Source organism: Rhinopithecus roxellana, chromosome 5, assembly GCF_007565055.1.
Source record: "Rhinopithecus roxellana isolate Shanxi Qingling chromosome 5, ASM756505v1, whole genome shotgun sequence".
Taxonomy (NCBI): domain Eukaryota; kingdom Metazoa; phylum Chordata; class Mammalia; order Primates; family Cercopithecidae; genus Rhinopithecus; species Rhinopithecus roxellana.
This window is the reverse complement of record NC_044553.1, coordinates 175,509,093-175,532,117: the sequence shown is the minus strand read 5'-3', so window position 1 is coordinate 175,532,117 and position 23,025 is coordinate 175,509,093. Positions and strand designations below refer to the sequence as shown.

At 39.8% G+C, this 23,025-nt stretch overlaps 1 protein-coding gene across 8 annotated transcripts in view; it reads right to left on the bottom strand.

The window, feature by feature from the left end:
* The window catches only part of HERC1 (HECT and RLD domain containing E3 ubiquitin protein ligase family member 1), a 233,966-nt gene that overhangs the window by 9,265 nt on the left and 201,676 nt on the right, over positions 1-23,025 (bottom strand). For 7 of the 8 annotated variants that reach the window (XM_030930058.1, XM_030930063.1, XM_030930060.1 and 4 more), the window contains exons 57-74: positions 22,767-22,872; positions 21,170-21,316; positions 20,724-20,825; positions 18,915-19,088; positions 17,414-17,707; positions 15,977-16,042; positions 15,677-15,802; positions 14,765-14,903; positions 13,222-13,403; positions 11,995-12,150; positions 11,112-11,234; positions 9,973-10,075; positions 7,758-7,927; positions 5,974-6,112; positions 3,289-3,458; positions 1,524-1,693; positions 1,097-1,262; positions 183-259 (exon numbers count right to left, since the gene is read on the bottom strand). In XM_030930058.1, coding sequence (XP_030785918.1) covers positions 183-259; positions 1,097-1,262; positions 1,524-1,693; positions 3,289-3,458; positions 5,974-6,112; positions 7,758-7,927; positions 9,973-10,075; positions 11,112-11,234; positions 11,995-12,150; positions 13,222-13,403; positions 14,765-14,903; positions 15,677-15,802; positions 15,977-16,042; positions 17,414-17,707; positions 18,915-19,088; positions 20,724-20,825; positions 21,170-21,316; positions 22,767-22,872 — 2,610 coding nt within the window. The remainder of the gene's footprint in view (positions 1-182; positions 260-1,096; positions 1,263-1,523; positions 1,694-3,288; positions 3,459-5,973; positions 6,113-7,757; positions 7,928-9,972; positions 10,076-11,111; positions 11,235-11,994; positions 12,151-13,221; positions 13,404-14,764; positions 14,904-15,676; positions 15,803-15,976; positions 16,043-17,413; positions 17,708-18,914; positions 19,089-20,723; positions 20,826-21,169; positions 21,317-22,766; positions 22,873-23,025) is intronic. The other variant, XM_030930064.1, reaches the window with a different exon arrangement.

Sequence of the window (23,025 nt, the reverse complement as noted above, 5' to 3'; positions counted from 1 at the left end):
TCTGTTTCCTCATCTTTGACAAGAGGATAACAATAGTATTTACTCCTTAGGGTTATAATGAGGACTGAAGGGGATAATAGGTGTAAAGCACTTAAAACAGTGCCTGGTACATAGTAAGTACTCAATAAACGTGAGCTATTATTATTATTTTAGACATATAATGAACATTGCTGACTGCATACCTGTCCCTATTGTAACCCACTTCTGCGGTGGCATTGGGAGAGGGTATAAGAAGGTCAACAATACCAGTTTCAAGTTCCTGTAGAAGAAAGAAAAAATTTTTTGAGAAATGACAAATGCATGAAGAGAACAAACCAATTACATTAAAGATCATACTAAAAAGAGTGTATTTTGAGGAATTTATAATGCCATGTGACAACTGATAATTTCATACTTCATTTTTGTGGTTTCAATTTAAAATGAGATTAGGAAATCCCCCTTATGGAAAGCACTCATGTATGAAGAACCAAAAGGAATGAGAAAGTCAATCTAGGGGGGGAGTAGTGGTGGCTATGAAGAGTGTAGTGATGTTTCAAATAGATTCAATAATGATAGTCAAGCATTATTTTAGTCACAGGGTTTACTGGAAAAATCCTGATACTAGGCAATGCTGGAAAGGACAGAGCTGATCTGGAAGCGAAGCTGCCAATGCAGATCTTAAAATTAGAACTGGTCTAATTTTAAGACCAGATCTTAACATTTATTTTTCTAACTCCCCTGGAATCTGGCAGTTCTACTTTGTTCTAAAAGCACCAGAATAAATCAGAGCACATGGGTGCTCCTGGATTTGTCTGTTACATAAATGTACATATATGCCATTGCTGTTTGTTCTGCCAATATTATAACACAACAGATGGTGAGTCACTGGTAGATGCCTAAGAACTGATATTTATGTAGTAAGGTATCTTGACAAAGCATTTCAGAAACTGTTGCTCTAATTTGCCTACGTATCACTTAACAGCATGACTTTATATGAGGCTCACAAATGCATCCTTGCTACATTTACGAAAACAAGCCTGGCAGAGTGATCACTGGAAACAGCAAAATGGCCACTAGCAGACTAGGTAACTCGGCAGGGGACACTGCAGGAATGTACCTGGCACATCTCTGTGATGGTATCATCAAACACTCCTCCAGCATCATCAGCCCCTTCTCCAACCAGCTTAACCTTCCACGCTCGGGAAGGCAGACGGAGGTCTGATGCATTCAGCTTAACTACTTGTCTCGCTATTTGGACAAAAATGGGCTTACACTTCCGTCCTCTTTAAAAGAAAGGGAGAAAGCAATGAAATACAACTCTTACCAATTTCCCCAAAATCACGACATCTTCCCATCAGTGAGTGAAAAAGCTAGTTTAACAGCCAAACACTGTGCTAGGCCCACTGTAACCACACCAGGTACTAATGTAAGTACTATATCTACCCTGCCTTAGAAGTGAGTAAACTAAGACTCACAGAAATTAGTAATAACATCCACCTGAAAAAATCCCAGCTCGTTAGTGAAACATACATACATATGCTAACCTGGTTGATATCCTTTTTACAGTTATCTGAGGTCCATAGTTTTTGCCTTGAACCATGGTTTTTCCTATGGAGCGCACCATTGGCAGAGTGTAGACTCTCGGGGCTAACAAAGGCCGAAGTTGTCCCTGTACAATGCCCCAAGTTCCAGCATTATAATGGGATGTGCTGTTCTGTAACAGAAGGTACAGTTATCAGAAATGGTATAATCTAGGCTTAAAAGAAATAACAATTTTCACTTGTAGAACATACATTATTTTGGCTGGGGGCAGCGGCTCCTGCCTGTAGTCCCAGCACTTTGGGAGGCTATGGTGGGCGGATCACTTGAGCCCAGGAGTTCAAGACTAGCCTGGGCAACACGGCAAAACCCATCTCTACAAAAACATAAAAATTAGCTGGGCATGGTGGCATGTGCCTGTACTCCCAGCTACTTGGGAGGCTGAGGTGGGTGGATCACCTGAGTCCAAGGAGATTGAGGCTGCAGTGAGCTGAGATCACACTACTGCACTCCAGCCTGGGCACACGGTGAGACCCTGTCTCAATATTATTTAAAAAATTGAAAAACAGAACATACATTCTTTTAAAAATGCACTTTAAGAGCATCAACTCAGGATTAGTAACTATTAGTAACCTGTAAAATTTTTTTTGATAAAATATATAATTACTATTTTTAAAAACCTTAGAAAATACAGAGAAGGATACACATATGTATACACAAATTAAGTGATTCCAAATCCCTACCATACAGAGATGCCCCACTGATAATTTCATCTATCTCCTTCCAGTTCTTTTCTGTGTATGTATACACAACGTTTTTCATACTGTTATCATTTTGAGCTGCCTTTCTCAATTCACTTTACATTATAAACATTTCTCCCACTAATTACAGTTTGCTAACACTCTGTTTAGTGCTGCACTGGACTCTGCTGCCTGGCTATCTATTTGTCAAATCACACACACACACACACATACCCACACACGATAGCTAGCCACTTTGTTACTGGACTAGTCCATAAATAGACAAATCAGCAAAACTTACTTTATTTCCCCGACCTCCCTTTCCCCAGGACCCAGAATGCTAATTTGTAAGAAGAGAAAAAAGTATCTGAAACTTCTCAGATTCATTTATGTAACTACCCTGACTGTGGTTCTAATAGCTTTGTGTGCTTACATTTTAAAATCATATTCTAGACTTTGCAGAAATGGCACGCTTAGTGGCTGAGTGTGGTGGCTCACACCTGTAATCCCAGCAATTTGAGAGATGGAGGTGGGGGGATCATTTGAAGTTAGGAGTTCGAGACCAGTCTGACTAATATGCTGAAACCTTGTCTCTACTAAAAATACAAAAATTAGCCAGGCATGGTGGCGCAGGCCTGTAATTCCAGCTACTCAGGAGGCCGAGGCAGGAGAATTACTTGAACCTGAGAGGCAGAGGTTGCAGTGAGCCGAGATTGTGCCACTGCACTCCAGCCTGGGCGACAGAGCGAGACGCCGTCTCAAAAAAAGAAATGGTATGCTTAGCCATTCATACTTGATTTTTGAACAAACCAAAACACAGAAGGAAGACCACTCTGTGTCTAGCACCATCATGACCAACCTCTAGACTGTCCCTAACACAGCAATAAAATGGAAATAGAATTGTTATCTTATTAGCCATGAAAGCATTTTCCAAAGGCAGAGGGAAAAGCCCTGGGGCCTGGTGAGCATGTCATGGGCACTGCTTACCACGCCAGTCTGTGCCTGGCTGCTTACCACGCCAGTCTGTTACCTGGTTGTTGGGGCTAAGGTTCAGCAGTCTCCAGGACGAGTACATGAGGTCAGAGAAGTGGTAAAGCAGCCGGAGCCTGGCCCGCACCGTGTGAATGCTGACTTCTCTCAGCGCACCGTACTGGGGGGGCAGTGTGTCAGGCAGGCCCAGCTGCAGAGGTACTGACACACCTGTCCAGAAAGCAAATGGGCACTTGTGAAGGAAACAGCATTGCTTTCACTTTCCACATTTTGAAAAATTTCAAGCATATAGAGAAGCTCATGGACACCCATTCCAACCTCTATCCATCGATTCATCTTAGTTTTGTGTGTGCATTTGTGTTGGTTTTTAAAATGTCTTTATCAGGGGGCAGAGAAAAAAATAAAATAAAATGTCTTTATCATTATGGAAATGAAACCTGGTATTTTCTCTTTTCATTTCCTATTTATTTAACAATAGAACTTAGGCAGTTCCTTCACAAAAATAAGTAAATAAAGCCAAGTTTTTCATTTCACATTTAATAATTACCATCTTCATAATACCGCAAATGTGGGCAAGGACTAGGTAGGCAGTTCTGGAAAATGGAAATGGGAAACTTAGCAGAGCCAACTCCATATTCGCTAGGGATCTGACACAAAGTATTAATGACAGAAACATACAGGTGCATGATTCATGAAGGCTTTTACTATAAGAATAAGAGTTCTGTAAGAAGCAAAGACTACAAGGCCTGCATCCACAGCTACCCTCCCACAAAAACACAGAGTGAAAATAAGATACAAACTCCCTCGAGTTTCCTGTAAATAAAGACTGGTACAGTGCAATTCCCAGAGGTATTATGCTTGTTCGTAGTAAAAACTAACATTTACTGAGTCCCTTCCATGTGCCTGGCACTATTCTAAGAGCTTTACATGAATGGGTCCAGTTACTTCTATAGCTCTTTGCAGTAGGTTAGTTATTATTATCCTCATTTTACAGACAAAACACTGAGTCTCAAAGTCACTCAGATCAGGAGGAGGAGCTGGGATTCAGCCCCAGCAAGGTGGCCCCAGAGCTTAAACCTTTACCTGTCACATTGGATAACTTCTGCCCTGAAGTGGAAGTGAAATCCCTCTGAAGCCACTGAGTACCTGAAATTGTCAGTGCATAGGCAGCTCTGCTCATTCTAGATTCCGTTAATAGAAACCATTTCCTGCTTGTTTGGAATCTACCTGGAATTCCCACTTTTCTCTCTTAGATATCTAAGAAAAAAAATCCCTATGGGGAACCTTAGGACCCCCTAAGAAATAGAGGGGTTAGCAAAACCGGAAGAGAATGCTGAGCTCTTAGACACAACTTTGCTTCAGGGAAATTCTTGTGCCTTAGACACCAGAAGATGGTAGAAAAACAAGGTTTGAGGGCCTTGTCCAATGGCTGGACACTGTGGCTCACACCTGTAATCCCAGCACTTTGGGAGGCCGAGATGGGTGGATCACTTGAGGTCAGGAATTCAAGACCAGCCTGGCCAATATGGCGAAACACCATCTCTACCAAAAATATAAAAATTAGTTGGGCGTGGTGGTGCATGCCTATAATCCCAGCTACTCAGGAGCTGAAGCAGGAGAACTGCTTTAACCTGGGAGGCAGAGGTTGCAATGAGCTGAGATGGCGCCATTACACTCCAGCCTGGGCAACAGAGTGAGACTCTGTCTCGGAAAAAAAAAAAAAAAAAAAAAAGAAATGCCCAAATATGAAGAAATGTGTAAGAATGACAAATGTCACAACATTAAGGTAATAGCTACATCTGAAATGAATGGAAGATAGATCAAATCAGAAAGGGCCCACAGTTGGGTGTTGAGCACACAAGTATGTGTTACAATTTTCTTTAAATCTTTGTGTTGCTATATAAAAATTTCACAATAAATTAAAAATAAAACAAACAACAAAAAGCTAGAAGTAGCCCACCAGTCTTGCCAAACATAAGAATAAAATGGCAGCAAGTTGACTGCTGTGCCAATGCACAGGCATCGTGTTTCTAATGGTTAACTAAGGTGAGGAATTTGACAAATGGTCTCAGGGCTTTTAATCTTTATTTCTAACAGTGGGCCTTAGAAAGCTATAATTTGTCATTTCTTTTATATATTAAAAATACTGGCCAGGTGCGGTGACTCATGCCTGTAATCCCAACACTTTGGGAGGCTGAGGCGGGCAGATCACTGGAGTTCAGGAATTTGAGACCAGACTGCCCAACATGGCGAAACCCCATTTCTACTAAAAATACAAAAATGAGCCAGGAATGGTAGTGCACGCCTGCAGTCCCAGCTACTTGGGAGGCTGAGGCAGGAGAATCACTTGAACCTGGGAGGCGGAGGTTGCAGTCAGCTGAGATCACACCACTGTACTCCAGCCTAGGTGACAGAGCGAGACTCCACTTCAAAAAAAAAAGAAAAAAAACTTAGTTGCTGCTAAAATTATAAATTTTTGCTTGCATAAGTAATATGTATTCTCTTTTGGGGGGTGCAGAAAGGACCTGGTTCATACTGATGTCAGCAGGACAAATGCCTGCTATGAAAACACTTCCAGTGCTGGTAACACAAATAATGCTTTGTGTGGCAAAAGGCTTGATGGTTTCACAACGATGCTGGATACAGTTTGGAACTGGCAAGCAGACAGTGCCATAGGGTACTGCTGAAAGAGAAGCTGCAAGAGCGTGAAGATTTCCTTTCTCACCTGGTGCTCTTGGTGGGACAGGTGGTGCTGTCCACGCAGCACTGTGGCAGCGGCCGGCCGAGATCTGCCGAACATTTTTCCCTTGCAGACCTGTTACCAGGGTTGGTTCTCGAACGTGGTTGGTGTGGCCTAGACCGAGCTGGGCATAAATCATAAATATGCAGAAATTCAATTAGAAAGAGGAAAAGAGGAAGTCAATATGAAATTTTTCTTAGAAAGTGGCAGATATAAATAAGTTAATAACTGTACCATGCATCAGCATCAATAAAACACATTCTTTTTTTTTTTTTGAGATGGAGTCTTGCTCTGTCACCTAGGCTAGAGTGCAGTGGCACAATCTCAGCTCACTGCAACCTCTGCCTCCCTGGTTCAAGCAATTTTCTGCCTCAGCCTCCCAAGTAGCTGGGATTACAGGCTCCCACCACCACACCCAGCTAATTTTTTTATTTTTAGTAGAGACAGGGATTCACTATCTTGGCCAGGCTGGTCTTGAACTCCTGACCTTGTGATCCACCTGCCTCGGCTTCCCAAAGTGCTGGGATTACAGGTGTGAGCACCACACCCAGTCCCCAATAATAAAATACATTCTGATTTTCTCTATCATAACAGTCCTCACAGTTCAAACTGCTAAAAACTAAGCTGCAACAAGGACATTCCAAATCTAGCAGATGAGTCTTAATGACTAAACACATCCTTGGATTTCACTTATGGAAAGGAAATGAATTCTTGGAAAGTTAAGTAATAACAGAATGATGTATGGAGCTTTTACTTAAAACACACTAATTTCTGTGTAACAATACATAAACATATATAAAAACATATATGGAAGCAAATTCTAATCTCCAAATCTCTATACTTAGGGTCTGACTGGGAGAGCCAGTGTTTCAGCAGCTAAGCAAATCAACATCATTAGGAAGGATCATGTCAAGCCACTGCCAGGAAACTCCCAAAGGGGCCTTCAACGTTAACTCTCCTCTCAGTAAGACTGCAACCACAATGATGAGCGGTTTCCCTGTCTGTTAATATAGGGATGAGGAAACCACAGGAGCCAAACTGAGGCTACTATGAATAATGCCAGACCTTGAACTTAAGGGTCCCTGGCACTAGGGGAAGCCAGACCCAGAGAGGATTTATGGAGGAAGGGGAGGTGGCTCTGCATGTGGAGCTCAAAGTCACCGTCACAGCACCTCAGGCATCTCACACCAAGGTCTCGCCCTACTTCATTAATAGAGGAGGGTGAACACATCCACCTTTTGAGTCTCTTATCAATATCTCAGAGGCTCAGTTTAATCCTATAAATAATGCGGGTGACAAGACTCCTGCATAAACCTAAAGATAGTTTGTATGCATGCCATCATATTATAAAATATAAAAATATTGTTTCATTCCTTTTTCCAGATCAACTGATATTCCCAGGACCTAACCTCACATCTTGCTGTAGTAATGATGATAATGTTGACAGTAGCAAATCCTTACATACTGCAGCTTACTACATGCCAGGCACTTAACAATGTGTGAGGACACACACATATATACTCAGTTAATCCCCTTAATCACTTTGCTGTACTGTCAGAATTGTTTTAAACCACGGTATAACACTTCTTTGGCCACAGTTGAGAGAGAAAGACATAACTAGACTTACAAAATAATCAGTCCCATGGCAAAGTGATGTGCTTGGAATATTTTAGTAGATTATTAATTTCCTAGCCTATCTCTTTCCCCAACTGAGGAACACTGTGAGATTTCTAGAATATGAGATATCAGCAAGCCATATAAATATTTACCTGCCCTTCTGAATTGCTCCCCCAGGCATACACATCTCCATTTGATGCCAAAGCAAGTGTGTGTTCAGCTCCAACTGCCACATCTTCAATGATCATTCCAGCCAGGACAGGGATTTGCTGCGGTCGATTGTGATTGCGAGCACGCCCCTCTGGCAAGCCTATCAGGCGATCTGAAAAAACAAAACAAAAACATGTGGAAATGTTTTGCACCACACACCACAGTGCTTTTATATTTTCTGATCCGTCATTTAGCTTCTTATGGTGGAATGGCAATGACACATAAAACTCAACTGAGGCTAAAGCTGCTATTCCGGAAAGGTACACCAGGTTCTGAATAAATAAAAAGTGTGAAGCTGTTTCTCTGCAAAACATCACAGGCTCTTTATTCATAAAAATTTTTTAAAAAGTTATATCTAAAATTGGTAACTTGTTTCAAAATAAGAGGCTTCTCCAATATCCACATCTTTGAAAAGATAGAGTCTGACTGACACAGTTCAGGCCCTCAAGTTTCTTAAGTTCGAGACAGGGTCTCGCTCTGTTGCTCAGACTGGAGTACACCGCAGTGGTGCGATCTCGGCTCACTGTAGCCTCAACCTCACCTCAGCCTCCTGAGTAGCTCGGACCACAGGCACATGCCACCATGCCTGGGTAATTTTAAGTTTCTTATATTCTAAAATGAGAGATCATTCAACTTGTCCTCTAACTTCCAATCAACCTCTCCCTTTACCTTGCCAAAATCTAGAGGGTGCTAGCCAGCCTTTGCTGCACAAAGCCTGCTAGGTCCATTTGGCTTGCCTACCTTCTGCAGCCTAACTTCCACTCTCTCCACTGCACTGAAATTCTATTCTCAAAAGCCATGAGTCAGCTCCTAATTGCCTACTGCAGTGGCTTCTTTTCAGGCTCCAGCCCGTGGGAACATCATGCAACCTTCTAATAATGTGGCCTCAGCTTTTCCTGCCTCTCAGAGACTGCACTGCCCTGGCTCACCAGTAACCTCTTCCCACTCCTTTCAAAGCCAGCTCTCCCAATTCTTCTTTTTAATCTTTTTTTTCTTTTTTGAGATGAAGTTTCGCTCTTGTTGCCCAGGCCTGAGTGCAATGGCACAATTTCGGCTCACTGCAACCTCTGCCTTCCGGCTTCAAGCAATTCTCCCTGCCTCAGCCTCCCCAGTAGCTGTGATTATAGGCGTCTGCCATCATGCTCAGCTAATTTTTGTATTTTTAGCAGAGACAGCAATTCGCCATGTTGGCCAGGCTGGTCTCGAACTCTTGACCTTAGGTGATCCACCCGCCTCGGCCTCCCAAAGTGCTGGGATTACAGGTGTGAACCACGGCACCCCGCCCTCGCAAGTCTTATTCTTTTGTGCCCACCTGCCCTTTACATCAAATGCCCCAGAGCTCTATTTTCTTCTTTTCTCATTCTATACTCTCATTCTGGGTTTTTTAGATGATACGAATAAGGATTTAACTACTACTATTATGCAGCTAATGTCCTAAACCTACATCTCCATAACCAATCCTTCTGGAGTTCAGTTCCAGATCCAAATTCTCAACAGCCTAAGTGGACATTTCCACACATTTATTTAGGGCAAATGGGTCCACTCAACATAACTAAAACTAAGCTCCTTACCCTTCCCCACAAAACAGCTCATGTCCTCAGTCAGAGACATCAATGTTCTCCCACAACTAGAAACTTCAGTCATGGTTTAATTCCTCTTCCTCACACCTGTCTCACATATCCCTCAAAAATGACCCTTGCCAAGAATCTCAGTCCCACTGTGAATGCCAGGCTTATGAACCGACTCAAGATTTGAACCCAGAGTGCCTATGAATTCCTCCAGTTCCTAAGATCTGCAGCCCCAATCCCTAGAAGGGATGAAGAATGAGGCAGGACACAGAGGAGCTCTGGTGGTCAAGGCAGTATTTGTGGCAGCATGTCGAGGGCAGCAGAAAAGAAGAGGGGACAGCCCTTGGCAGGGACTCTTCTAGCAAGAGTGCAGGCTCTGGCATAAGGGGTCTTAATGCGGAGGGGAGTTTGTCTTTATAATAAAGTACACGAAAGAGGAGTGGAAAATCATCTAGTGAAAGAAGGTCATAGTGACTACTCACCACCTAGAACAAAAAAAAGGACTCAATTTAGAGCACATTCTATAACACTGGAAGGCCAATGTTTATAATGATGTGTACCCAAGCAAATAAGCTGAAAAATGTCTTACCTTGACCAAAGGTATACACATGACCATCTTTGGTCAAAGCAACGGAAAACTGAGTTCCACAAGCAACCTTTTTTATTCCAATTCCACAAAGGACATCAATTTTCTGCAAAACAAAAGTGTAAGGCACACAACTTTAAGAAGAAGAAAAAAAATCACTCTTGAATTTGCCGAATGGCACGTATCAAGAACTATCTTCCAACAAAAATACTAATTGTCACTTACCTATTCGACCCAAATCCAAACCTGAAATGTTATTTTCTCCTACTGCTCTGCAAACTAACTGAATTTGGGGGAGGGAGTGTGCAGAGGCAGGGGCAGTTTGACGAAAGTCTCCAGGGCCTTATGTGAAGTAGAAGCATTCCTCTGGGTAATAGAGACCACAGGGAATTCCAGGACCTTTTAAAGAACACTAGAAGACCATTTTAGTTTAACATTTTAGCTTTCATGGGTGACAATAACTGCTGTATATGTTCTCCAGAGTGGGTTTTCCTGCCTCTCTACATACCTAACTGAATATTCACTAGACAGCTATCAGGATGTCACAGACTATAAATGGTGGTGAATCCAAATATAAGCTGAAGCTTTGTAAACCACACTGCTTGTAAAATGTGTCAGGAAAACCCACATAAAACAATCATATAGAAAGTCTTCTGTGGAGTCAAGAAATCTTCTATAGTGTGAATAACAGTTTCTAATTTCTTTCTTTATGGACTCAGATTTCCTTTGTATTGTTTTTTAAAAGGAGATGTGTACCTGTGTAATTCAGTGGTAATAATAAGCAAACATGGCAGCTGCATGCAGAGGGTTACAAAGGATTATTCATAGTTCCTTCCATGACACCCTGGAGATATGTTTCTAATTATTTCTTCTCTACATCAGAGGTCCTACAGTGTGAAACCTGTTTAGGGAGACAGAAGCTTATCCTTGCAGAATTTTAAATCCAGTTTATCTGGATTAATAGCTTATTTAAAATCAAGACCGAGCATGTGGGCATTCAAGAATGCACAACAGAAGCTTCTAAACTTCATTATGAATTACCAAAAGTACTAAAGGTAAATTATTTCCAAATAAAAATAACTACTGACATAGATGAAAACTATTTATGTTGTCTGAAAACCTAGATTCAAGGCAGTACTGACCTGAGGTGAAGATTTTGCAGTGGAATTTCCTAAGCCTAGTTTTCCATAGTCTCCATCTCCGAAAGCCCACACCATGGAACCATCTGCTGACACTGCCAAAGTGTGGTTTAATCCACAGGCCACCTGAGGAAATAACAGTACTCAGTAAGGCAAATCACAAGACCTAAAACACACTCCCCCGTTTCTGGGACCCTTTTTCTCTACTTCAGTGAAAAACTTGGTTATGTTTCCAAATATCTACAATGGTTTCAGAGCATACTACAAATGTTAACCAAAATAAGTCAACAAGAAATAATTCTTAATGTTTTTTCTTAAACTTTTTTCTTCAAAGTGAAATCCTTCAAATGTCTGTGGCTAAACCATAATCAGTACGAACGATAGGGGGAAAGTATACCTAACTCAAAAATACTCATTCATATCAAAAAGTATCTAAGGAATGATATAGAAAAAGCCAAAAATATTTCCTTGTTAAAGGACACTCTTGATGTATACAAAACAGAGATAATTACTACTTAGGAGCACTAGCTACCAGTGATGTTGCAATTCAGCCATTCAACTCAAGGCTACCAGACAAGAGCTATTAGTACCTGTACTTTTTAAAGGTTTTATAGCAAGTGGTATTAGTATGTTATGAAGGGGGGTTTAAAAATATTCACATCCTGAAATAAGGGTTACATTTGTTGGTTTGTCATACAAACAAATTTAAATTGACTTAAAACATGAATTTCACATTGGGAAACAGTTAAAATTATCAATTAGACCATAACAAAATGTACATGAGGTTAGGTACAACTGGCGATCCTGATCTTCCTGAGGGTGTCTAAGTGAACACAGAAGAACTGAGAAAAAATGATCAGCTAGAATATCTTGATTTATTCCATGCCTGTCCAATCTGATATCCCTCCAGTGCAGTCACTCTCTCTGGAAGTTTTTTGTTAGAGGTATTTCCAAGACCCAGACGACCATAGTCACCATTCCCAAAGGTAAACAGTTTGCCATCTGAAGTGACCACTGCTGAATGCTTGAAGCCACAAGACATCTAAGACAGAACCAAGGAGAAAAAATCTTTTAAGAAGGGAAACTAAGAAAAATGTAGATCTGCCATTTTGGGTATTAATGTAGCAATAAACTTTACATAAACTTCACTGAAAACTGAATCTTCAAAGCCCAATGTTTTAAAAAAATTATTTTTTAATTTTTTTTAATTTTAAAGAGACAATGTCTTGCTCTGTGACCTAGGCTGGAGTGCAGTGGTGTGATCACAGCTCACTGCAGCCCTGAACTCCTGGGCTCAAGCAATCCTCCCACCTCAGCCTCCCAAGTAGCTGGGACTACAGGCATGTGCTACCACATCTGGCTATTTATTTCTATTTTTATTTTTTTGTAGAGACAGGGTCTTGCTATGTTGTTTAGGCTGGTCTCAAACTCCTGGCCTCAAGCAATCCTCTTGCGTTGTACTCCCAAAGTGTTAGGATTACAGGCATAAGCCACTGCATCTGGTCAACTGGTACACTGATCTGCCCAAGTTGCTCTCCTGCTCTCCCAAGTCTGATCTGTCTCAACAGCCTCAGGAAGCCCAAGCTGAACAGCATACCCTGGAATAACTACTGCTACTCTTCAGCTGTGTACAGATGACCTAGACTAAATGAGATAATAAATGGGGAAATCATTTGTAAACTATAAGGTGCTATGCCATTTTACAATATTATTTTAGAACACTATTTTCCAGAAAATGCAAATGAACTTAGCTTTTGTAACAAAAATAATAGGTTAAAAGCAAAGTTTTCCATTTATCTGTGTATTAAGAACTGTGTGGCAGAAGTTAAACCACACAATATTCCTTCCAAGAGCCTGCAGCACCTCAGTCTGGACCAACCAGTTGGCTCAGGAAAAAGACCATTCTAACCCACACTAACAAGACCAATGCTAACACCAAAGCCCATTCAAACTTCTAACAAGCTCAAGAATGAATCTGAACAAAACCAATGGATCTCTTATAATGACAGTGTAACATATTTTTACTATACTTTCTGTTACCTAATTTTAAGAAACCTATTCAATAACTAGTATATTTACAATGAAAGGCAAACTTATCCATTTCCTGCCTGACCTGCACCACTTCTTCTCCTTGTAAGGCCTCGATCTGCCTGGGCCGCCGCTGCCTGTCGCTGTTCCCATGGCCAAGTTTACCATAGTCACCATCTCCCCAGCTAAAGACCTCACCACTTTCAGTTAGGGCCATAGAGTGCCCATCAGAACCACAGGAAGTCACCAGCTGGGTCACCACAAAGCCTGGAACAGAACAGAAACCCAATAGCAGTCACTGGATGTTAAAACTCTCTTTATTTGCAGCTGCTACTGAATGCCCTCAATCAAAAACCACTGAAATGGTACTATGAAAATAAGAATAATTTCATTAGTTTTTTTTTTTTTTTTTTTTAGATGGAGTCTTACTCTGTCACCCAGGCTGGAGTGCAATGGTGTGATCTCGGCTCACTGCAACCTCCACCTCCCGGGTTCAAGCAATTCTCTTGCCTCAGCCTCCTGAGTAGCTGGGATTACAGGCACGTGTCACCACACCTGGCTAATTTTTATATTTTTAGCAGAGACAGGGTTTCACCATGTTGGCCAGGCTGGTCATGAACTCCTGACATCAAGTGATCTGCCCGCCTCAGCCTCCCAAAGTGCTGGGTTTACAGGTGTGAGCCACAGTGCCTGACCCAATTTCTTTGGTTTTAAATTGAATTTGTAGCCATAACCTAGCAAAACTGGGAATAGTCACCTAAAATAATGACGATGACAAGGAAAAGGAGGATGACAGCAAAAGTTATAGTCATTAATGACTGGCTATGCTCTAGCCACTCCTATAAATGCTTTACATGGTTTATCTCATTTTCTACTTTCACATAAAACCTATAAAACAGACACTAACACCCCATTTTTACAATTGGGAAAACCAAGTCACAAAGAGGTCTTGTAGTTTGTGCAATGTCCCAGAGCCAAGGACCAGTAGAACCCACAGAAACCCAGCACACATTCTCATCTCTACTGCTGTGCTCTTCACACCCAGATCACAATAAAAAGAACTTGAACTTCCAGGAACTTGCTTTGAACTCAGTTACTTGTATGCTTTTACGTAAAAAACCGTCTGTGCTCTCTTTGTAGGCTTCAGAGTCACTATGAGTTCAGTTAATGAGCAAGCTGGGAGCGTGTACGGCGGTTTCTCCAAAGTGTTCTCTCTCCAAGTCACACAGAACTCTGATGAAGATGTCCTTGAAAGTCTTTAGCACATTTGCAGATTTCCATATAAACTGATTTTTAATTTTAATGAAACACATGCATGATTGCTACTGCTATTAACATCTGCCTACTTACACTTTTGCAATTTTTAAGCATTTGTTTACAATCTTCAGTGGGTCTCAAAAAGTGTTATTTATATTTCATTGAATTCTAGCATTGTATGATAAGTAACTTGCAATATAGCTTAAAATATGGAAATTGAGGCTGTACACATGCCTAAACAAGGATTTAAATATAAGTGAAAACCCGATATGATTTTATCTAGCAAAGGTTTGAGAAGAGCAAAGGTTTGTATGACCAAACCTACATTAGGCCATAGGTTCTAACCATCTTTTAACTAAGGACAATTTTACCTTGTAAGGCTGAAATAACTGTCAGTACATGAAGGTCATCTGAATTTCCTTGTCCTAATCTGCCATAACTTCCTTCCCCACAAGCCAACACTGTGCCATTGGCCTGGATGACAAAGGTACAATTCTGACCACAAATGACCTAGTATAAAAACACAGAATTAAATATTTTATTTTTTATTATATTATATTGCTTCAACATGCAACCATTTGAAATGATTCCACATATACATAGAATGCCTTTATAATTTTTTTATCCTTTTACCGAAAGAGAAGAGTTGATATAACTATGCAGTCCCTTAACTCCTTGATGACTACAAAACTGCTTATTTAACCAAGAGATGTATGAGATTCATCTATTTAAAAGAGTTTAGAACAACAAAATGGATGAAAGAAAAAGGAAGGGGTAATGGGGAAATATTAAAGACTGGGCTAGAAAGAAGCAGAAACTCATACATAAGAATGAGTCATGCAATCTGGGACTAGCTGAGGTAGAGAAGAGCAAAAGACAAAGCAGTGGCCTCAAGAAGGGTTTGGCGCTATGTGGTACCAGGATTATTAGAAAAGGGGAGTGGTCGATAATATCTGGCTAAAGATCCTAGGAAGTTTATAGCCCCAAAGAGAAAATCACTAATTAGGAGTATCTAAACTGCTAGAAATACATACTGGGTAGGCCTAACACATCATGATGTTAGTTCATTAAACTTAAAAGAAAAATTTAGAAATTTGTTAACTTCTGAAGTCTGATAAAAACCACAGCAAGTCTGTATTTGAAAGCTATATATCATGACTTTCTTTAATGATTCCTCACAATAGATTATGAAATGGACAAGCTTTATCCCACAATAAGACAAGCAAAAGAATTAGAATTTTCAGTTCCCATGTTTCTTTTCTATTTTTTACCCTGTTAGTTACCTGTTGGGCCTGTGAGAATGAGGGAGCTGCTGCAGGTACCATTACATTTCTTCCAGCTTCTGCCAGCTGTCCATGCCTACCAGCACCCCATAAGTAGACATCACATTTACCTCCCAGGTGCCAGTCCTAGAAAACCACAATCATCTCAAAATTAGAGTCATCCATTCACTAAAACAGCCATGTACTAAGTACCAAGTGTGTGCCAGCCTGTATGGGAGACACCAGGGTACAAAAGCACAAGTATTTAGAATCAAAACACTGACTGAGAATCATCATACAGTTATCTTCATCTTTACTGACCTCAGGTCTGGAAGTTGCCCAAGACATAATTTGTTCATCCATGCCATTAATCCATTTACTGTTATCCTGAAAAACGGGATACATAATGATCAATTCTGCTTAGGCAAGATTCAGCGGCTATTAACAACAAAGTGTTCTTCTAATCATTAAGTCTTATTTCCAAAAAAGAACATGGTAATATTATGAGAAATTAAGAGCAGTTTTATAATTACGTCAAACTTGATTTTATGCACTGTCAGTATTTCCCTTTATTATAAACACTTTCACTATCACTATCACTACAGTACTGGTGACTCAAAGCTAGCCATGTGTTTTCTGAACACCCAAAGGTACAAGGTCATGAGCAGGACCCCACACCCCTATAAACTTTTTGTGTAGCTGTGGGCAAATCACTTCATCTTTCTGGGCTTCAGCTTCCTCATCTACAAAATTACAGAGTTGGGCCAAATGGGCTTAGAAGAACATTTTCTGATTACAATATTCTATACTTTTGTGCCACATGACATTTCAGTCAACAACAAACTGCATGTGTGAAGATGGTTTCATAAGATTATAAAACCTTATTTTTATTATACCTTCTATGTTTACATACACAAATAATTACCATTGTGTTACAACTGCCTAGAGCACTGAATACAGTAACATTCCGTACAGGTTTGTAGCCTAGGAGTAATCAGACTATACCATACAGTCTTGTATAAGTAGGCTATATCACCTAGATTTGGGTAAGTACTATGTACTCTATGATACTCCCAGTGTCAAGATTGCCTAACAATGCATTTCTCAGAACATATCCCTGTCATTAAGTGATGCATGACTACAGTTACATAATTTTACTCAATTTATATTTGTCTGTTTCACATTGTGTTAACAGTTATCTATCCAAATGTTTGTATACATAAATCTTAAGTATACAAAGAGGTTGTTAGATCACGTGCTGGCCTGTAGTCTACACAGGTATTTTATCTATGTCACAGTTTCTACAGTATACACTCTCAAATACAATCAGAATGAAATGACAATCAGGATGCTCTTTTATATTTTATTTGATGCTAATTAAAGACTTGCTTGAAATGCCAAATAAATTAGAATCTATATGTGGCATATAACCCACAAGATGACCAGGAAAAGATGCTAAGATATTTACAAGTAAGGCACTAACAAAGTACCTATGGACAAAAGAAAGTGAGAAAATATGGGACTATGTCATTGAGAGCTGGCAGGTTTACAAGAGTTCAACAGTGCTTACATTACCAATTCCTGCCACTATAGAGGCCTCCCACCAGATTGAAAGTGACTATCTGAAAGAAAAATATTTTCCACTTCTCTTAACTTCTAGCCATTCATACTAGCAAAGACTTACTAGGGGTTTGCTATACACCAAATACCCATGATAAAATCTCAGCTGCAAATAATAGCAGCTCACAGTACATTTACCATTAGAAATACAAGTTCATCCTCTGGAACAGGTTCTAGATCTGGAACGGTAAAAGATTCTGGAAACTGGGCTCCATTGGTCAGGGCTTCGGCAGCCTTTATAGTGGTTGAGAAACATTCTAACCAGGCCCATTCATTTGGATTCCAGGATGCAGGGTCAGGGAGAGAGTTCTGGTGGTGTGGTGGCACTGGAGGGTTACACAACAGCTGATCCAGATGAAGTCCCACAGCAAGGGAAGCCAAGCATTGCATATAGGGGCTGTGAACAAGCTGGTCGCCACAAACCACATGAGGCTAAAAGAAAATACAAAGATGTTATGTCGAAGAGTTTGTGCCAAATATTCTAAATTAACCTACTGTAGTCTGAAAGTCTGGAGTCTTATTTTTGAAGTTTACTGTTTAAGCCTTTTGCTAGGAAATAAATTTAGATTTAGAATTGTACAGACAGTACCGAGAATTGCTGTATACCCTTCATCCAACTTTATCTAATGTTAACATCTTATACAACCCTGGCACATTTATCAAAACTAACAAACTAACATTGGTACAATACTAACTAAACCACAGAACTTTATTTGGTTTTCCTTAGTTTTCCCATTAATACTTGTTTTCTGCTCCAGGATCCAATCTAAGATATCACACTGCATATAGTACATTTTCATCATGGTTTTTTTGATTGGAAAAAAAAGCAGGTAACTATTAAACCACAGAGATCTGTTCTTCTCACTTTCCTCCTTTACAAAAGAATCCTGGTAGCTATCAAAGGAAAATCCTTTCTTCTTCCATGGCATTCCCTAGTTGTGGAGCCTGAGTGATTCAGAAAAGAAAACCTGAGCAAATACGTTAGTGAAATTAACTGGGTGTGGTAACAGCTGATTACATTAATGTAGTTTGGCACAAAAAGAAGAAGAAAAAAAAATCAAAGAGTTCTGCTGGGGTCAGTACACTGTGACTACTGAGGGCTGGAAGACAGGCTACTTTAGGATCACTGGCTGGACAAGTTCAAATGCTATAATTCCTCATTCCAGTATTCAATGGCCCTACTCAACTCAACATAGCTCTTACACTAAATTTTCCACAAAGATTTATCTCACAAGTGGAGACAATGTTCACTCTGATACCCGCATCCATCTCTATCCCTCAACTTTGGAATGGCCAAGCCATATAAAAATAGATACATGTGTGGGTCAGAAAAGGGAAGATGGAATTCTGCTGCATAGGTATTTTAAGAAGCTTTGGAGTGAATAAACAATCTGAACAACAGTAATACAAAGTTGGTGTTTGTTTGTTTCCTTATTTTACTCTGGTGAAAATAAACCAAGAATAGACTTAGGGTTGCTGAACAACTCTTTTAGGCATGACTTACCTTCATTTGATTCTGCCCAAATAGCCCCACTTATTTTCCTCAGACCTCATGCTCTTAAGGGATAAGTTCAAGGCTATAATCAAATTGAAAGCACTGGATATCTGTGGATCTCTAGGAGTGAGTGTAATGAGTTACCTTTTCATAGGCATACTGCTCCTGAAGCATCATGGGGAGCCGCTCCAGAAATGCTCTCATGCAGGGAGCCATGTTCAATCCCAGAACACCCTGCTGTTTCAGTGCTGTCCGACAGGTTGCCAAAACGTGATTGGCAGCTGCCCATTCTGCTGTACAATTCACGACCAAAACATCCTGGTTGAAAATAAATTATGTCACATGATAAATTTGTTTAAATAAAAAATAATGCTATCACCATTTCATCTGTGAAATTCCTTCTAGTAACTGGGACATCTTTGCTTTTTGGATATTGTATATCCAAAAAGGCTATACTTTTAATGCCTATGGAACTTCAAAATATCCTAAATTTTGTCTAAGTAAAAAATAATGAGATATAGCCGGGCGCGGTGGCTCAAGCCTGTAATCCCAGCACTTTGGGAGGCCGAGACGGGTGGATCACGAGGTCAGGAGATCGAGACCATCCTGGCGAACACAGTGAAACCCCGTCTCTACTAAAAATACAAAAAACTAGCCGGGTGACGAGGCGGGCGCCTGTAGTCCCAGCTACTTGGGAGGCTGAGGCAGGAGAATGGCGGGAACCCGGGAGGCGGAACTTGCAGTGAGCTGAGATCCGGCCACTGCTCTCCAGCCTGGGCGACAGAGCAAGACTCCGCCTCAAAAAAAAAAAAAAAAAAAAAAAAAAAAATAATAATGAGATATAATAAAATTTGTGAACTACCTCTGATTAGCTGGTACTTTAAAAGGAAATAACGTCAATTATTAACTATTTCTTCAGAACTTGCAGAATAAGGTATCTAGTATATTTCAAAAGTCATGTCTGACATGACTACAAGGATAGCTGCAAAAGAGGTAACACTGCTTTAACTCTGGCTCTATGGCTTATTCTACACAGGCCACTACTGCCTAGGGTCTGATTCTACACATTTTACTTTCAGTAGAACCTTTCATGAAGGTTTACAGCTTATTTTAACATCATTTAACCATATAAAATGTAAATTAAATCGGCACATTGGCTCTAATCTTTAAGGGTATGAAAAATAATACTGTAGGGAATAATGTTATATCATAGAATTACTTCACAGCAGGAGACCAGCATTTTTCCTAGAATATTAAATTTGAAAGCCAAGATATATTTTGTATACTTAGTTAAATGGCTTTGCAATGCTTCTTTCCAGGGAAAATTTGTTTGAGATAGTTTTTTTTTCCTTTGGGATGGGCTCTCGCTCTGTCGCCCAGGTTGGAGTACAATGGCGCAATCTTGGCTCACTGAAACCTCTGCCTCCTGAGTTCAAGTGATTCTCCTGCCTCAGCCTTCCAAGTAGCTGAGACTATAGGCATTTGCTACCACGCCTGGCTAATTTTTGTATTTTTAGTAGAGATGGGTTTCACTATGTTGGCCAGGCTGGTCTTGAACTCCTGACCTCAGGCAATCTGCCCACCCCAGCCTCCCCAAAGTGGTGGGATTACAGGCATGAGCCACTGTGCCCAGCCTTGAGATAGTTTAGTGCTATTGTCAAAAACCATGGCAGAAAGTCAAAATCTACTTCATCACTTCCAATGGAAATGAAATTGTTCCACATCTACGCACTGTCGCCCAAGTATGGGGTGTAGTAGAAAAAGTACTAGACTATAAAGCAGAAGACTTAAGTTCTAATTCTCCTTCTGCTACTGAATAGTTGGACTGTTTTGGATAAGTAGTAATCCCTCTGGATATCAGGTTTCTCCTCCATAAAGTGAGGTGGTTACACTATGATTTCTGAAGTTCCTTACAAGCTTACACCCCATCATTTGTTATAACTACAATATTACCTTTGATCTATTTGAGCAAGCAGCTACTCCAACTTCTGGAATCCATACTGTGGTCTGAATAGCTCCAGAGCCTATCACAACAGTTTGCAAGACAGAGCCATCCTAAAATGAGATATATTTACCAATACAGATCATTGAACTTTAGGTATAATTTACATTTAAGTTTATACTTCACATTGACAAAAAAATATCTAAAGTCTACATTTTAGCTAAATTCAGCAATGTCCAATCACTTACCTACTACCTCATTGTCTAGGACCCAGCTGATTTTAAAAATACTTATCATTAGTAAGAAAAATGTAAGGGCAGAGGATTCTGAAAGAAGTTTCCTCAGCATTCAAGAGATTACTATATAAAATGTTTCTAGGATTGGTTAATTTTTATCATATGTGTTTAAGTTAATGTCAAAATATTCCTTAACATAAAAATAAAATCTATGCTCTTACCCTTAAAGACCAAATGTTCATGAGCCCACCTAGTCCACCAGACACCAGGGCCAACCCATCAGAACTAAAGGCAACAGTCCGAACAGGAGTGATATGTCCCCGCAGCTGATAAACACACTTGGCTCCTGACGATTTCCTACATCCATCCTGAAATTCATTATTTTTAACATGCATTAAAATAAAGATAAATTATAAGTTCAAGATTTATCATTCACTCTTGGAAATTTTATATTTCAGAATAAAATTGGCAAGGGGGAGAGAATTTTCCTCATAAAGGATAGTTAGCTTGACTGAATCAATAACAAAATATCTGATTCTCCTTTGTTGAAGCTGACTTTCATCTTTTTTTAAAAAAATGTATTTCTAAACTAGTTTTCCAGTCTTCAAACTACAGAAATAACATCTCAAAGTTCTAATTATCCCTCAGAGACAGGAAAATTCTGACTACTTTGTAACCAGTGTTTTAATTTTTAAATTTTCACTTCATGTAATTTTCATTTTTATACCCTAACATTTGTGAACTGCACATGCTGACTCTATATAAATAGATTTGTCTTTTTGTCGGCTGATGGTTCTGTCTGTCACACATTTGTTCTGCAGGCTTTAGAAGTGACATAGGTAAGGCCTGTCTATAGGGTTACCCTCCAGCACAAAGAGTAAACCACACTTATCTGTAGTACTCCCACCTCCACTGCTGTGATATTCTGTGATATTCTCCTATTAGTGAGTTGGCTACTCCTTCCCTCCCTCTTCACCCTTTCTACCCACCCTTAAGCTCCTTCTTCCTTTCAGTTATGACAACATAATACTAGATGTATTCATTACCCAAAGATGATGTAAAGTGTATTTCTTCCAAGGGTATCATGAGCAAAAGGAAGGCAACAGAAGTTACAAACTGGTAGCTCAGAGATGCAATCTGACTGGCCACTCAGTGTTTTAAACAATTTTAAGTTAGGTGCCAATGTTCAATATTGGGAGATTTTACTTAAACGTGGATTCTTAGCATCTATAGAAAAAAAATAAAACAATCTGGTAACAACAGGCTCTTAATTCTGGAAATTGACAATCAGCTGTGTGCCTTTATATAAAGCATGCATGCTTCTTCGTTTTTTTTCTGTTTTTGTTTTTTTGCCCTCTCCAAACCTTCTGACCCTAGCTTCATGAATTTATGTTACTTGCCTAGAGGGCTCTCTAAATATATAAATTTGTAACTTCTGTTTAATGTAAACAAATCATTCTCCATAGCAAGGATTCTGGCATCAGCTGGAGATTCTTTGGATGGATGTGCTCCCATGGAGTTTCTGTTTTAATGTACTAACAACTTATGACTTCTCTATCTGTAGTATTAATTATATCCACTATCACAGTAACAGTCACCACTTAATATGTATGGAATATCTCATTTGACCAAGTAATTATGGTATCTCTGATTTATAAAAAATTAAGCTAATTCAGGATGACAATTACTTATATTTCCCAATGGATCTTGCCCTTTGGGATATGCTAATGACTTTTTTAGTAACCAAGGGAGAATTACTTTGATGTAATATACTTTCCATAGTTTCAGATAAAGTCTTCAAAAACACCAGAATGTTACCTGGCAATTTGATTCCTGGTCCCACCATCCTTCTGCACTAGTCACACTGGTCTGTGTAGTATCTTGCGGAATACGCCAAACACACACTAAACCACTCTGACAGCCACTTAAAAAAAATGATTACATAAAACCAAAACAAGTCAATATGCGTAAGTAAAAATATTTCCAAATTGCAATCAATTAAGATCTGACAGAACCACTACATTATTTTTTAAACTTATTTGTAGTACATACAATCTTTTACAAGAAATATAACCGA